This window comes from Ochotona princeps, chromosome 1 (assembly GCF_030435755.1).
Source record: "Ochotona princeps isolate mOchPri1 chromosome 1, mOchPri1.hap1, whole genome shotgun sequence".
Classification (NCBI taxonomy): domain Eukaryota; kingdom Metazoa; phylum Chordata; class Mammalia; order Lagomorpha; family Ochotonidae; genus Ochotona; species Ochotona princeps.
In genome coordinates, this window is record NC_080832.1 from 45,825,601 (window position 1) to 45,842,736 (window position 17,136).

Genomic DNA, 17,136 nt, shown 5'->3' on the forward strand with positions numbered 1-17,136 from the left:
ATAAATATCAAACTGTCTTCTCGTAGGGAACCAGAATTTTGCTGGATGCACTTACAGTTGACTAAGTAAACATCTGAAGTTCTCTGCGCTTGAAGGTCTGTTGTGTGTTCCGGGAAAGAGTTTAGATTTTATTCTCCTGGGTACTGAAAGCCTGATGGAAACACTCAACGCAAAGACATGCGTTCAACATGAACTGCCGGAGTTCTCTCTGAGGACTTCAGCTAGTGTTTTCACAGAGGCAAGATGCTCCTCAGGGAATTAGTAGGACCTTCATGTCCCAGTCCTGGGTCATTGCAGGGGGCGGGGACTGGAAACTCAACGGGACGTGCAGGAGGCGTCACACGCTCTTCTGGGCTAGGAGGCAGGCGTTAGATGCTCTTCGGGGCTCCCCAGACCAGGAAGAGAAGCTGTCGCCTGGCAGAAGAAGAGCATCATGCTCAGGCCAGCGGGCAGCCTGCTGTGCCTGGGCTTGGGCAGTGTGGTCCGCTGCGCTCCCGGAGCCTGTCAAGAAGCCACTCAGCGGCTCACACTCGGTCTCCGGATTCGTGGTGTCCGCTGCTACTCCAGCGGCGGAGTCCCAAGCGGCCCTGGGCAACAAGGTCAAGGTGAGCAAAGACTCAGCGTGAGAAAGTCCGGGAGCCAGGGGTGAGGGAACGCGAGTTGGAAGGATCCTGGAGGGAGCGCTCTAAGCTGCCCTGCGGGAGGTTTGTGAGTTGCCAAGTCAAGCTCTGTCTCTCTCCCAGTAGGGAAGGTTCACAGAATCCCAGGTCAATACAAGCCCTCGCAATTCGACAAGAAAATACTGCTGTGGACCGGGAGATTCAAATCGATGGAGGAGATCCCGCCCGAGGTCCCGTAAGTTTGGCAAGCATCTTGGAAGGGGTTTGCGCGTGGAAAGGTTGGGCCCCAGACCATACGGATGCAGAGCCCATGCATCCTTAGGGAATTTATCTAACACTCTCCCAGCAAGGCTAATGTCAGGTTTGTTGACTGGGTACTGGGGAGCTAGGCTCACACAGTGACTGCAGAAGTTAATTAGAAACCAACACATTAAAGGAGCACTTCCAAACTCGTCCAGATTCCGGACCCCAGCGATCTGTAAAAGATGCCGGGTAATGGAGCACAAGGCACGTGTCCGGGGTGGCTGCTGGGGCACCAAGGGACAGCGCTGTGGTCAGATGAGGCTCGCATTCCACCCAAGAACAGGTCCTCTAATTAGTGTTCCCAGGGGCAGGCAGGTGGAGAGCCAGGAAGAAGGCGCCACTGCCTTCTCCCCACAGGTTTATTCTGTGCTTCAGCCTGATTGGTCAGTCCTCCTTCCTCACCTTCCAAGTGGAGGTTCACTAAGTGATAAAGCTCAAGCTAACAACTTCACCCCCAGGGTAACGTGCCTTGTAATGAAATAACTAGAGTAATAAACACAAGTAAATGTAACCCACAAATAGCAGTTGTTCTAGTTTCAGTTGGTGTCGGGTACAAAACTGTTTCTAACCTTTTTACAAGGGAGTAGGTATAAAGGGAAAGGAACTAAGAATAAAATCAATCTATTCTTTTTAAAACCAACATTTTAAAACATAAATAGAAAGGCAAAAAGTAACATTGAGTGAGAATTTACGATGTTCAGTATTACGTTTGTAACATTATCTAACACCAATTAGAATGAATAATGAAAACTGGGCCTACAGCTTGATTATCAGATATTGCCTGACATTTATTACATAGTTGCCAAGGAGCATCTCAAATAAATGGGTGTGGGTATAAATGTATACCCAACAAAGATTTTGAGCATTTTTTATTCCTTTTTTGGATTTAGTTATTGAGGCATGGGTATGGAATTTGAGATGGCATGGCATTTGAAACGCGTTTTCCTCATTTATTCAGTTACAGAAACATTTCCTAATAACATAGAATAAACTCTGTCTTCCTTGAGATCTACATACCCCAAAGTACAGACTTCAAACAAGTTGAAGTTAGTTGTTCCATCCATCATAAGCTGTATCAAATTTTGCATAATGCCTGCAAATGTAATATGTTCAATGACAAAAATAGAAAGAAAATGAACAAAATGAAAACTAAAAAATCACTTTCAGGTTGGATTTTTACTTCTAGTTTGTCAAAAGAGCATCAGTAGTATAATAGACTATCATTGTAATAATGTAATATCTATCAAAAGAAAACGTGGTTCATATTGCATTAGTTTGCTGTATAGATGAAAATAAACGTTTTTGCAGAAATAATGCAATTTCCTGGAGTTAAAAATCAAAAGCAATAGCATTAAGCAGCAACACTTAAGTATGAGCTAGATGCCAAGAAAAACTATTTTAGTTTTTTGAGCTGCAAGCATGAAAGTATTTGAATATTTTACCTGTTATTATTTTGTATAGTTTTTCCATTTTGGCATTGCAGTTTAGGAGGGCTGCTGCTGTTAAACTGCGAGATTTAAAACATAAACAACTATCACTGTCTATGCTCCTGTTATGCATATTATTAACACGTGACCTACAATTTATAACAGTCTTTTTCTTTTCTTTTTTTTTCTTCAGTGCTAAATTAATTTACTATGACAAATCAGAGCCAGATGGATGGATATAAAAACCAGATCTTTCAGGTTCCATCTGGAACAAAAGCTAGCAACAAATATAATCTAATTATATCTCCATAGTCACTTCTAAAAACTGTTTGCAACCAACGTCTTAAAACATCAATGTATTCTGACTAAAGCTTAATGCAAGTAGCACTGGAAGTTTATCTGTGATATTTTAACAAGTGAAAAAGTACAAAAATGTTTCATTTTTAAGAGAAATTGTGACTTGTCTTTCTGTAACTATCTTTATGTAACTATATTTAAATTTGACATCATATAAATATATCCTAAAGACTCAAGTACTTTAATTCTGCATGTTTATAATCTGCAACCTCAAATTATTATAAAGTATTAAAGATTATTTCAATATAACACCCCATGGCATGAGTGCATTTATATTTTTTTAATTCTTTTCATAACACTGTGTAATACTGCCAAAACTGTGTACCAACTTGCATATAACAATATTAAAAATAAAACTAGGACCCGGTCTGGTGGTCTAGCAGCTAAAGTCCTCGCCTTGAACGCGCCCAAATCCCATATAGGTGCCGGTTCTAATCCTGGCAGCTCCACTTCCCATCCAGCTCCCTGCTTGTGACCTGGGAAAGCAGTCGAGGGCCGCCCAAAGCCTTAGGACCCTGCACCTGCATGGGAGACCTGGAGGAAGTTCCTGGCTCCCGGCTCTGGATCGACATAGCACTGGCCATTGTGGTCACTTGGATAGTGAATCATCGGACGGAAAACATTCCTCTCTGTCTATTCTCCTCTCTGTATGTCTGACTTTGCAATAAAAATAAATAAATCTTAAAAAAGGTAAAACTACATGACACTGATACAAGCATAACAAGTTCCAGAATAATAACTTTTGAAAAGGTGGGTTTTTTGCATCAATTACTGTGATTTTACTTCTATTAAAAACTTCTTGGAAAAAAATCATGAAAGGAACAATCATTCTCGGGAGTTATTCCCCAAAGTCTATAGCAATCTTCTTAGAGATAGGCTGGGAAGGGGGCAGGAAGATATTGGAAGGCCAATAAAAAAAAAAAAGATGAAAATAAGTTTTAAAGAGTAACCTATCCAAAATGGATAACAAAACTTAACAGAAACTAAAGGACTACAAGTCAGGTAAATATGTATTTTAAGTTAGTTCTATCTTCAATAAATAAAAATAATGGAGTGTCGGGTCATAATCTCTAGTAATCATATGTAGGGCAATAGAAACTAACATTAGTTTAAGATCTGAATAAATGTTAAGTTGAAATTGAGAAGAAAATGAGATACTATTTACAGTCTTTCAGAATTGCAGCTTACATTTAGTGAAATTTATGGAATAGCAGCATAGAAAATTATGAGTTTTGTTTTTCATTACTGTCAGAAAATCATATTATTTTGACAAAATGCACATCTTGGTTTAGGCCGGAAATGATAGATGCTGCAAGAAACAAAGCTCGCGTGAAAGCATGTTACATAATGATCGGACTTACAATCATTGCCTGCTTTGCAGTAATAGCATCAGCTAAAAGGGTGAGTATCTCCTTAAGATACAGTATCTTCCTTCAAGAAATTTGAGGGACTGATGGGGTATCACTGAATTGCAAACAAAGTCCTTCAACAGTGATACCCCATCAGTCCCTCAGCCACCACCTCTCTCCTCTCCTCCCTTCTCTTCTTCTCTCCTCTCCTCCCTTCTCTTCTTCTCTCCTCTCTTCTTCTCTGCCCTCTCCTCTCCTCTTCCCTCCTCTTCTCTCTTCTTCCCTCCTCTTCTCTCTTTTTGTTTTTCTCCACTGCCTTCCCAGAAACATTAGTAGAGAGTTGGATTGGAAGTGGGGAAACTGAGACATGAACCACACCCATATGGGATGCAAATGTTAAGCTGCAATACTAACCCAGGGACTATTTCTTTAATGTAAGAAAAATGCTGTCTTTGAGATCTGAGACCATCCACATAAACCTATCATGTTGAAAGGAAACTTGTTCGTGAAAGTTTAAACAAACTAAGTATGTGGTCAGGAGGGACAAAAGCTTGTTTCAACTATATAATGAACAAAACCAAAAGCAGGACTGTTTACTGCCTCATTGAAATCTGCACAAAGAGAACTTTGTTGTATACAAGTTATCCAGATTATGGTGTTCCTTAGTTCATGAACTCAACTAGTTAGGCAGTGGAATTGTGAAAGTTTTAAATGCAAAACCTGGAAATGATCACCAAAGCCTTCTAGTTGGTCCATACCCTGCATATAAGCCCTTTCTTTGCTATACCTTTAGGGATAAATTTAGAGGCAACCACTCCTTAATTTTGATTTGTTTCCCAAATCCTTTCACCTACTGATCATATTTAACCATAAACAACAGCCCATAAATACTGTGAGATTTCTGTAATGCATTGCTGTGAAAAACATCTTCAATCTTCAAATCTCCAACAATTTTCTTCTATTTTTGACCTCTCATCTAGACACGCTGTAGTTTACTGCTTTCCTCTTCTGTAATAACTGAATCATTACAGCCAGAGTATAACTTCCTTCAGTGTGAATACTGCATTTTAGCAGTGCAGTCACATCACCTGTAATGGTTTGCATGACTAGCCATCCCTACTGTTTAGACATATTTAGCTAATTATCATTCTGCTTAATTTTATGATCTCATTTACATCTCACATTCTCAAGTGTATATGAGTCCACTAACTTTAAGTCCTGGTCGCTACTTAAAGTTAGTAGACTCATATACACCTGAGAAATAATGAATAGAAAATCTGCCTTGCCCTCTCTTTCTGTAGTGCAGCCTGGTGTGTGTGTTTGTGTGTATCTATATATTTATGTATATATGCATAAATATATGTACATATATTCATTTTATTGTAGAGTCAGTCAAGAATTTAAGATTGCGATAGGAGTTAAAGACTTTGACTCTCTTTATTCAAAAAATCAATTCAAAAATGTAAAGATTCTAATTAAAAGAATAAAAATATGAAGTACCTAACAATGAATTTCAATATTTATAAAGATAACTTTCAAAGGCTATCAGTGGCTACAAAAGACTTTACTAAAAACTTCATGATCTTTAACAAGAATGCTCAACACACCTGATTGCATTAATGGCAACATATTTGTTTTGGAAATAGACAAATTGACTACAAAATGCATATAAACATAAATAAGGTATAAAACACTAAATGTATACAGGACTTTAGGAAGACTAGCTTATTAAAACTACTGTACTGGGACTGACACAGTAGTTTACAGATTAATCCTCTACTTGCAGTGTTGGCAACCCATACGGATGCCGGCTTGTGTTCCAGCTGGCCCATTTCCGGTCTATGGACGGGGAAAGCAGTGGAGGATGGCTCAAATCCTTGAGCCCCTGCACTCCCATGGGAGAACTGGAAGTAACTCTTGGCTCCTGGCCTTGGATTGACTCAAATCCAGCCAGTTCAGTCATTTGGGAACTAAATGAACAGAGGCAAGATCTGTGTCTCTGCTTCTCTCTGTAAATCTGCCTTTCAAATGAAAATAAATTAGTTTTTAAAACACAAAGCCTACAGTACTTCCATTTCTAGTATCTCAAAATGTTCCTTTCTAGATTTTAGAATTTACTATTGAAAAGTATTTTTTGTTATACTTTACCCAATAAATATGTCTGTGAAGATGAGACAGAGAAGATGAGGGCAGATTTCTAATTAGTTGTTCTACAGACCAGAAGACTAGCAATTTAGGTAATGTTTTCCACTTTTTTTTTTTTGGATGGCATTCATGAGATTTAGAAAAATATGTATATATCTTTTTATATAAATGATAATATTATATATGTTATGTATGTAAATTTATCTTTTCATGTAAGATATGCATATTTTATATGTGTATTAAATCTTACATAATATATGTGTAATATGCATTATACCTGCAGATTTGTTATATATCTGATAATCCATAATATGCATTATATACATTATATATGTATTGTGTATATTTTACATGAAAAGCAGAGATAGACACATACTTCCCAGATACTTGGAAGAGCCCCTGCCAGATCTGCCCAAAGCCGGAGCCAAGAACTCAACCTGGATCTCCAATATGGTTGGCAAAGAACCAAGCCTTGAACCATTGCCTACTGCTTCCTAGTATGCACCTTAGGACGATCCTGGAATTGGGAGCAGAGCTAGACCTGATTCCAGACACTCCAATATGGAATGAGAGTCCACCTGAAGGATTTAATGAGCTTGAAAAGCCCCTCACTGTGGTGATGCTTTAAGGGTTTTGTCCTCCTTTTTTTTTTTTTCTTTAATGGTGTATCTCATGTCTATCTATGTGAAATATACGTTTTCCAGGGAGTCGTACTATTTTGCTGATTTTGCTTTGCTTTGTTTTGTTTTGCAGGCAGCTGAACGACATGAATCTTTAACAAGTTGGAACCTGGCGAAGAAAGCTAAGTGGCGTGAGGAAGCTGCACTGGCTGCACAGGCTAAGGCTAAATGATATTCTATTTGAGAAAATATTTAGCTGAGTGCTATCGCTAGCATCTACAACAATAAGACATGTAAGATAGAATAACAAACATTGGTTATGTTTTTTGTCAATAAGAAACTTCAGATCTTATGAGAATTTTTATTTCTTCATTAACTTTACAAAAAGTGTAACAAAGTATATGCAGCTTGATGGATTTTTACGTGATGATTAACAGCATGTTAACAGGACCTGGATCAAAACACAGAGTATGAACAGCACCTCAAGAAGCCTACATTTTGCCCTCTCTCAGTCATTAGTCCTTAAAGGTAACCACTGTCTTGTGTATCAAAATCACTATATGTTAGTTATGCCTGTTTTTGAACTTTAAAAGGAATCATACAAAATGCATATGTACGTGTGTTTGTGTGTGTGTGCATGTGTGTATTCTTAACTCCAATGAGACTCATTTACAAATACATCATAAGATTAGCTCATACATTTTTTTTAAAGATTTTATTATTATTGCAAAGCCGGATATACAGAGAGGAGAATAGACAGAGAGGAAGATCTTCCATCCAATGTTTCACTCCCCAAGTGAGCCACAACGGACCGGTGCTGCGCCGATCCAATGCCGGGAACCAGGAACCTCTTCCAGGTCTCCCACGTGGCTGCAGGATCCCAAAGCTTTGGGCCGTCCTCGAGTGCTTTCCCAGGCCACAAGCAGGGAGCTGGATGGGAAGTGGAGCTGCCGGGATTAGAACCGGCGCCCATATGGGATCCCGGGGCGTTCAAGGTGAGGACTTTAGCCGCTAAGCCACGCCGCTGGGCCCCAAAATTAAAATTTATTTTCAACAAAACTATTTGGTAACTTGATAGTCCCTCTGGCTATTCTTTTCATAGTTTATAACTAAGTGAAACAGAATTGTAAAGTATTACAAACTAAGAATTGCTTATGTCAAAGCGTATTACTAAAATGATAAATTACTACAGTAGTAGCTTCATTCACAAGTGACTTAAAATGATAAAAGCATTAAAGGAAGACAATAAAAGGAAGACAATATATCAATGGTCTTCAAACCTCTTTGAGCATGTCTCATTTACTTCTACAATTATACATCTTATTCTCGCCTATTTAAATTGGATGTCTTTAGCTTTCAAACTACAAATCTAAAATATATTCTGGTATATTTTGTATCAGGACCATAAAGCTGCAGTTAATCTATTCAATTTATAGAGATCTGCACCTTGCAATTTTAAGGCTGTAGCCAGTCTTCACTATCAAAGAGATATGCTGAATTGAAATTACATTTACATTGTTAGAAAAAGCCTTGCTTTGATCTCAAAATGAAGATACCAACACACATTCCTGTGACAGCTATCTCAGCTTTGCATTCTCAGAGTTGAGAAGTCATGAAGCATTGTGAGAGATCTGTGTCCTGGATGAGCCAAGGCAATGGCTCCTAGGCTTTTTCACAGGCTGAGTTTTCATTTACTCTTGGAAAGTTCATTCTTGGGAGCTATCCATTCTTAAAATTATCCGTTTGTCATCAAGAGAAGGTTCATTTAAAACAATTTTTAACATTTCACCATATGCATTTCATTTAAAAACATCATATACATGCACATCCATATCTTTTAAAAGCTTGATTGTGATGTTCTTTCCTACCAAATCTACGTTCTGTGTTCTGTGTTGTCTCCTCAGTTCTCTCCAGAGAGTTCTCAGACTACTGCCCTGCTCTGCAAATTTTTGATTTGTGAACTACCACAATCATGCAAGCTAGTTCCTATAAAGACATCTCTTATTATGTATATTTAATGTTATTTCAAAAACCCCATATAATTTGGAATCCAGGATAGAATAACACAATGAAAGAAAAAGAGTATATTACTACATAATAGGTATCATGCAATGAAGACAGCAAATATAAATACCTAGATACAAAACAATATGCTGTCTCATGTTTTTGTGTCATACAGCTAATAACAAATGACATTCAGAATAAGAAGTATCTTTTAAAATTTGTTTTGTACATAATAGAAGGATGACGATGACAGGAGTTGAGAAATGTGAATCAGAAGATCACATTCTTAGGAGTAGCAATTTTATGCAGCTAAAGATTAGGAAGTCACTTCTCTTAAAAATATACTAGTACTTAAAAATGTTCCTTGTACACCCAACTTGAGGACTCCTCTAAATGTTGTTGAAAACCTCAAGAAGATATTTAAGATATTTATAAGGATAAATATGAATATTTCCAATTTGAATTACAGAAAATAAAACTAGATGTGCAGAGAATGAATTGAACTAAAACTTTTGGATAAAATATTTTGTAGAGTATCTTAAAATCCTTAACTCTAAAAAACCTATTATAGATAATAAAAAGTCCAAATTAAAGCAAATCTGGGGTGGTTTTTTGAGGTATCTAGCTCTATTGATGGTATTATACTGAAGAAGACAGAAAAATAATAAGGCCTACCAACGCTGAAAGGGTAGACTGGACACCAGCCACATGAAGCCAGAATCACGGACAGATTATCAAATGATTATATTGGATTTAGTCAAGGTGGAGCCATCGGGAGGCAGATTAGAGAAATGGTTCTGACTGCACAGTGTATACACACAAACACACACATCTGCATGTTTACGTGTAAGCATGCGTATTCATGTGCATACGTACAATTCATAATGTAACATATGCACACATGCATATATAATAATTTCTCAGCCATAGGGAATTGTATCTAGGACTGTTGATGAATACCAAAATCCAGATTATCAAGTCCAGATTCTCAAATGCCATAACATTAGGTATGATACAAGGAAAATAAAATTTGTCCATCTAAGAGACCATTGTACTCCCATGGTTATGGCAGCAGTACTCACACTATCAAAGACATGGGAACAATCTGATTCCACCTACTGGAGAGTGAAAGTCTGCTTATATCAAAACATCACATGCACTGACCATATATAGATGTATAATTTTATGTGATCCATTTTTAATAAAGATAAATGATTTAGAAAGGATATAAAACTGACAGTACTTTCACATAGCATTTGCACATTTCCCCATGCAATGTAAGTCATCTCTGGAATACTTGTAATACCCAGGTCAGTATAAATGTTATATAAATAGTTGTTATACTGTTACCTACAGAATAGTAATAAGGCAAAAAAGTGTAAACACAATGTCTTTTACACTTTTTTTCCATGTATGCTTGATTGAATCTTGTTACAGAACACACAGATATAGAAGGACTGTATCCTAGCTCTCATGATCACCAGTGGCGACCCAGCAGGGTAGCCCTTGGAAGCTCTCCCATCAGGCTCACCCCCCAGGGGTATCTTACATGCGCCAGTGGGTGCTGTGGCCAGTCTGGCATGATTCAGCTCACCTCAGTATTTGCCACCAGGTGCTGCAGCCTAGGCCAGTGTGTACACCCCAAACCCAGTCCACACCCATGCTCAGGGATGCTTTAGCCTTTTTCAGCCTACCCCCATTCCAGCTCTCATGGAACTACACCTGTAGGAACTGCAGTCCAGCTGGGAAGTCCCTTTAGTTCCCTCACCAGGCCCACCCCAAGCCACAGATCTTGGATGGACAAGTGGCTACCTTGATCCAGCCTGGCATAAACATCCTTCAGCTTGTTGCTTGCCATCAGAAGCTACAGACTTACCTGGCCTGGCCTGCCCCAAGTCCCTATTTTGTTGGGGGGGACTGCAGCTTAGCCCTGCTAGCCTACCCACATCCTTGCCTATCTTGCAGACCAATACGTTTGATAGCCCACACCCCATCCTAAAACATGTGTGCATGCTGGTGTGCTATGCTTTGCCCTGATCCTGCCTTGTCTGCCTCCCTAGAGCCAGTTTACACACATCTGACACATGGAGCAGCCTTGACCAGTCTGGCCTATACACAGCCCTGACTCACATGCTCATCAGGGGAGCTACACAGCCCAGTTGGGGAGTTTCCCAAGTTCCCCCACCATGTTCACTCCCAGACCCAGATCTTGCGCATGCCCGTTGGTGTTAGGTTTTACCCAATGTAACTTGTCCCTTAGTCTTGGTCTTCGAGTGTGCTGGTGGATATTGTAGCCCAGCCCATCCCACACCCAATTCTTGGGTGCACCTAAATGTGCTGCAACCTAGACCAGCCCAGTCGATTCCCAACCCGGAACCCATGAGTATTGGTGAGTTCCACAGCCATGCCTAATTGGGTCTGTCACTATCCCTAACTGTTGAGTACAATAGCAGATATTGCATACCCAATAAGAATGAGCCCAGACCCAGATTTCTCATGTTGTAGTTAGTGTCATGGCCCACCCAAACATGACCATCCTGTTCTGACACTCACTGTTGGGCACTGTGGTCAAACCCCACCAGTAGTTTCCAGCCCTAGCTGTTGTGTGTGCCAATGGGTGGTGGTAGGCAGTGGGTGATGCTAAAGGTCCCCAGCTTAGGTCTCTCACATGACTAGGTGCATCAGTCTAACCCAGAAGGGTCATCCAGGTTCCCTCCTCAAAACTGTTCTGTCTGACCCTCTTGTTTAATTGTATGTACAGTGGCCTTGTTGGTGGAAGTTTCCATGAAGTAATTTCTCATTTGCAACATACTCGCTCAGTAGTCTCCCCTTCCTCACATTCCATATCTCCTTCCCTGAGCAATCAAGAATCCACTATCCTGCAATCGCATGGGTTCTCCAGCTCAGTCTTCCAGCAGGGTGGCATGTTGATCTGGAGCCCTACTGACCCATTTGGAACCCAACAGTATGCATGGGTTCCCAGATCCAGTCCTCTGGCATGTGTGCCAGCCTGCCCTCCCACTCACCTTGGACCCAAGCACATACAGAAGTCCAAAACACACATTTTTAATCTAGTCTTGTGAAAATTGAGCAAAAAGGGAGAAAAAAATTCAGTGGGCTGGTGTTTTGGGTATAGGAAGTTAAGCCATCACTTGCAATGCAATCATCCCCAAAGAGGCACCAGTTTAAGTACTGGCTTCTCCACTTCAGATCCAGCTTCCTACTAAAGCTCTTAGGAAGGCATCAAGAATTGCTGCCACAAATATGGAGACATGGATGGAGTTCCTACCTCCTGGCTTGTACCTGGCCATATCCTACCATCTATGCAAATCAAATCTAAAAAATGCACACACACAAACACACATACATGCAAATAATACATGCCACTGTGTTTTTAACATCATTCAGAATCAAACTTGTGGGCATGGTTCTCATTATCGTAAGAAATCACATTTTCATTAGCCCAAGAAACAATTCTGTGCCTAGTCACTCCTCATTTTCCTACAAATTTTCCTACGTTTAAGCAATGATTAGCCATTTTCTCTTTCTGTAGGTTTGCTGGTTCTAAACATTTCATATAAACAGAATTATATAATAGCTATTTTTTTTCAGTGACTTCTTTCATTTAACACGTTTCTAATATTCATTTATGTGGCAGCATTCATAGAAATTTCATTCTGTTTTAGAACAATATTACATTATATAGATAACAACTGTTTACCCATTCAATGTGTAATGCATGTTTGGGTCATTTCTACATTATCACAAATTAATCCCCTTGTCATATGATCCTTTTTATCTTAGAAATACTCTGCTCTGAAATGTACCTTGATATGTTAACATGATCACTCCAACTTCTGATTGGTGATAACATAGCATATCTTTTCTCCATCCTAATTTTAGCCAATTTGCTACTTTATAAAATGGTTTCTTGAAGACTATATTTGGGTGTCTTCTAATTCTGATAATATCTGTATTTCACATTGAATTATTTAAAGTATGAATTACATTGACTAGTAATATAGTTGAGTTCTCCACCAGCTTGTTATTTCTTCCCTTAATCTTCTTTGGCTTTTTTATCCTTCTTCTGTCAAGTCTTAGATTAAGTATTTTTTTTTAATTTTATTTTATTTCCTTTGCCAGTTCTTATAAAGCAGATAAAATGTTAATTTTTGATCACATCTATTCTGCTGTGTTAGGAAAACACAGTCATAAATGAGGACAAATAAAGGACCAACATATATTTAATTAGACAAGAATATTTCTATCTCATTTCATTTCCCAATTAGAGCTTAGAACAATAAGCATGGAGAGTCCTTTTATACAGGTTACTAAAATGTCACATCACATAAAACAGCAATGCTATCAACTAACAATATGAATAAGCTACCAACAATTTGATTTCCATTTTACAACTAAGCAGTCTGCAGATTTCTGAATTTAGAACAACACATTTCCATCAGGACATTCTTATATTTAGCTTTTTCATAACGCTTCTTTTTAAGAGAATACTACAAAGGCAAAGCGAGTAAGTGCTTCATTTCATCCTTGACCCAACAAATCAACTTTTCACTGTAAGCAAGTTAAATAGTTTCCACACAATATGTTATCCTGTACCAGCAAATTTCCATTCCTTCTATGTTTGGCTTCCTTGGTCTGGTGCTATTAGTAAGTGAACAAATGACACTAAAGCTAAGGACACTAAAAAATAAGAATCTTTCAAAACAACGTATAGAAAAAAAAAAAAAAAAACATAGCCAGGCCAGTGAGTCAAATACTTATAAACATAAAACTAGTATACAAAAATGCACAGAATAAGTACCAGAAATTAAAATTTGGATAAAATAAAACATCAAATTTAATTAAGTAGGTATTTTTCTAATATTTGCATTAAGTTTACAAGCATTTCCTGTTACAGCACATTTTCTCATTTTCTTTTTTTGGTGCAGTTTTTTTTTTTTTTTTTTAGTTTTCTATACGCTAAATCTAGAACAGCAAGTCCAAAACAAACAAACACACACACACAAAGCTCAATAGACATCAATAAGGATGTATTTTTGGAGCATTTTAAGTAGCATTTTAAAAAAAAGAATCATCTTCTTAAAAAATAAATAAAACTTATTAGTCCTGATTCAATAAATATGACAAGTAGAACTAAGGCAGACTCCAACTAGTACACGTTGTATTCAGGTTTTAACTACCCAAGTAACAGGCCCAAGAAATTGAATATAATTGTACTTAATATGTGGTCATAATCACGACTTACACATATATTTGTTCTACTGGTGAAAATTTTAAAAAATCTTCCCTTCATAGGTTACTATGTCTATATAAGCATGTATACACATAATTATTTTTGCCTTTCTGAAGGAACTATTCTCGTTTTGGCCCTATGCAATAGCTTAATGGCTAAATCCTTGCTTTGCATCTGCCAGGATCCCATATGAACACTGCTTCATGTCCTGGCTGCTGCACTTCCTATACAGCTTCCTGCTGAAGGCCTGGGAAAGCAGTAGAGGACAACTCAAAGCCGTGGGATCTTGCACCTGTGTGGGAGACCAAGCGGCTCCTGGATCCTTGCTTCAGATTGGCTCAGCTCTGGCTGTCGTGGCTACTTGGGGAGTGAATCAATGGACAGAAGATCTTCCTCTCTGTCTCTCTTCCTCTTCATATGCCTGTCCAATAAAAATAAATAAATCTTTAAAATAATTAAGCCTCAAGAAAAAATACTACAGTGCAGGCAGGCATCAGATTTGGTATGATGTCCCTAACTGTTGCAGTGGAAAAAAACTTAACAGTGGCAGGGCTAAAGGTAGATCAGAATGGGCTGAGTACTTGAGCATGATTCAAAAGACACGTAGTGTCAGTGATCAATACAGGTACATTCTGTCCATTGAAGCACATTTACAATAGATCCAAATCTCTTTTCAATATGCATGAGAAATTTCAGCAATATGCACGCATCTATCTACAGAGTTGTCAATAGAAACTGTTCAACATTTAATAACAATATTTAGTATTATTGTTTTATTATTACGAATTCTGCCTCATTACTATGAGCTCAGGTTTTTGAAAGAGAAAAAAATAGAGATCAGAGTACCTTATAGGTAGTGGGCTTCAATGCTAGTTATTGAATTATGCTCACTATGTATAAATATTGTTTAAGCCAAATAAAATGTTCATGAAATTTGTTCAAACAGCACATATTTATGTGTAATTTTCTAGGCCACTGATCTCAATTTTTTTATCACACACTCACATATATATAATATTTTTGCATTCTCAATATGCAAGTATTACTATCCTAATTTATCACCTTATTGTAAAATTCACATATCAAAAGTTTAAAACAAGGAATAGTTTCAAAAGGTAGATTATCAGAACTTTTAATATTTTCTACTCCCATCTAATTAGGTTACCTTGTGCCCCGGTTTCTCACCCCCACCTGCACACATGCTAATTCTGAGACTGTTAATCCTGGCATCACATCAAAACCTTTCAAATAAACCCACTAGCCAAACAAAATGCAGTCTATGCAATCATATGTCATCTCTATCTGTCCATTTTGCATCTATTGTACAATTTCTTGCTTAAAAAAAAAAAAGCCTGTATCCTTACTGTGTCGCTTTCAATGGAACTTTACTCCTGAAATTGCCTCATCCAATGGTATTGTCTCTTTCACTATAAATAAATAAATAAATAAATAAATAAATAAATAATAAATAGTTTAAAGACTGTAGGCACAAATCTTAAAGTTATCTCAAACATAAGAAATGCTATTTAGTATCATTACACACTTTCAATTCCTTTCATCGAGTAGGCATTCTCTGCCAAACACTGCTATCATGTTGAAGTGCAGCTGATAGGCTAAAGGAGAGGAGCGTGGAACACCTGCTGGCCCGAGTTGGGCTGCGAGGTATCACACGCAGTGTGAAGGAAGGAGGTTGAGGAGATAGAGGGTGGAGCTCATAGACCCTGGCAACCAGACCCGCCTCTTCTCCCAGCAGACGCTCTGGACACAGCTCCTGGGAAGCAAAAACGAGTGGGTACGCTTAGCAAGAGCCAGAACTAGCGGGTAGACGTGAGGCAGGGCAGCCAGCAGCTCCCTCAGGTGGCCGGTCCAGCGGTCAGCGAATCTGCAATCGCCGGGCCTTCCAGTCGGTAAAAGAGTCTGGCCACCATACCCCCACGACCGCTGTCGCCTCTGGGAAACCTGAGTGACACTCCAGAAATAGTCATGTCCTGCACACTTCGCAAGAAGAGGAGCGAGTAAAAAGTAAGCCAAGGACTGGTAGCACCCAAAGGGACCAAGCTCAGAACAAAAAATCTGGTCTGTGTCACTCCCACTCGGGCATCAATGTGATCCTTTCCGGTCCCTCTGCTTCCCAGCTTCCGGGGGTGGCGGCCAAGGCAGGTGACAGAGGCAGAGACACTCCGCCGTTACCGCGGAGCACTACCTGCTGGCTTGCACTCCAAGACGGCAGTCACCTTTGCCCCTTCTCCCAGACCCCGGGCTCGGCTTCCGTAAATCCTTGTCCAGGAGGTCGCGGCTGCGCTGGAAGAAGGCGTGGCCGCCCGGATCAACTGGGAGGGCAGCGCTGCCCAGCCGCGGTAGGACGCCCGGGCGCCTGCGCCAAGTCAGGGGCTGTTGTGACAGGTTTGTTGTCACAACAAAACAGAAGAGAGCAAGGATTACTTGACCATAGGTACTAGGTACGTGCGGAGGAGGAGGAGGAGGAAGAACAAAGATTGAAAAGGAAACTGCACAGGACTCCCTGAAATAATAACGGGATTTTTATTTGCCTTAATTACCTGGCCATCCTAACCCTTTCATATCTTCGTCTCCTTCCCAAGAAGAAACAATGGCCAGACTATATACAAAAAACAGGATACCAACCCATAACCTGAAGCAAGTAGCCCAAGGGAGCCAGCCTGCTTCATGTTAGAACTCAGACCACTGTGTGCAGTACAGTGTAGGAAGCCAACTGACTCTTTTAGGAAGGCAGTTCCAAATGGCCAGCACCTGACTGCCTCTCTACTTTTTGTCTTCACTTTCAGCAAAGCCAACAATAGAGAGCAGAGTAATTAGATGAAATGTTTTGCTACCTAGCCCATCAATAGCTTTTCAAACCTTCCCACTACTCGGCTGACCTTGAGTCTTACAAATGCTTGTGACTGACTACTGCTTCACTGTAATCACTGAAAATTTTGGTTCCTTGTTCCCTTTGAGCTGGTCTTCATTTGTTTTTATGCTCCTGAAGAAGATTCTGGAGTATGCCTGCCTTCTGAATAAACATGAAGAAAGCCTGAG

At 39.3% G+C, this 17,136-nt stretch overlaps 1 protein-coding gene across 2 annotated transcripts; it reads left to right on the forward strand.

Annotated features, from left to right (window-relative positions):
- The first annotated feature begins 337 nt into the window (after positions 1–337).
- Positions 338–7,103, forward strand: FAM162B (family with sequence similarity 162 member B). 2 transcript variants are annotated; one of them, XM_012930471.2, is made up of 4 exons: positions 338–605; positions 744–855; positions 4,000–4,108; positions 6,955–7,103. In XM_012930471.2, the coding sequence occupies exons 1-4, from the start codon at positions 434–436 to the stop codon at positions 7,051–7,053; spliced, it is 492 nt and encodes a 163-aa protein (XP_012785925.2). In that variant the 5' UTR covers positions 338–433; the 3' UTR covers positions 7,054–7,103. The 2 variants fall into 2 exon arrangements, with proteins under 2 accessions (XP_012785925.2, XP_004597646.2); XM_004597589.4 differs by having other exon boundaries at positions 747–855.
- The last annotated feature ends 10,033 nt before the right edge of the window (positions 7,104–17,136 follow it).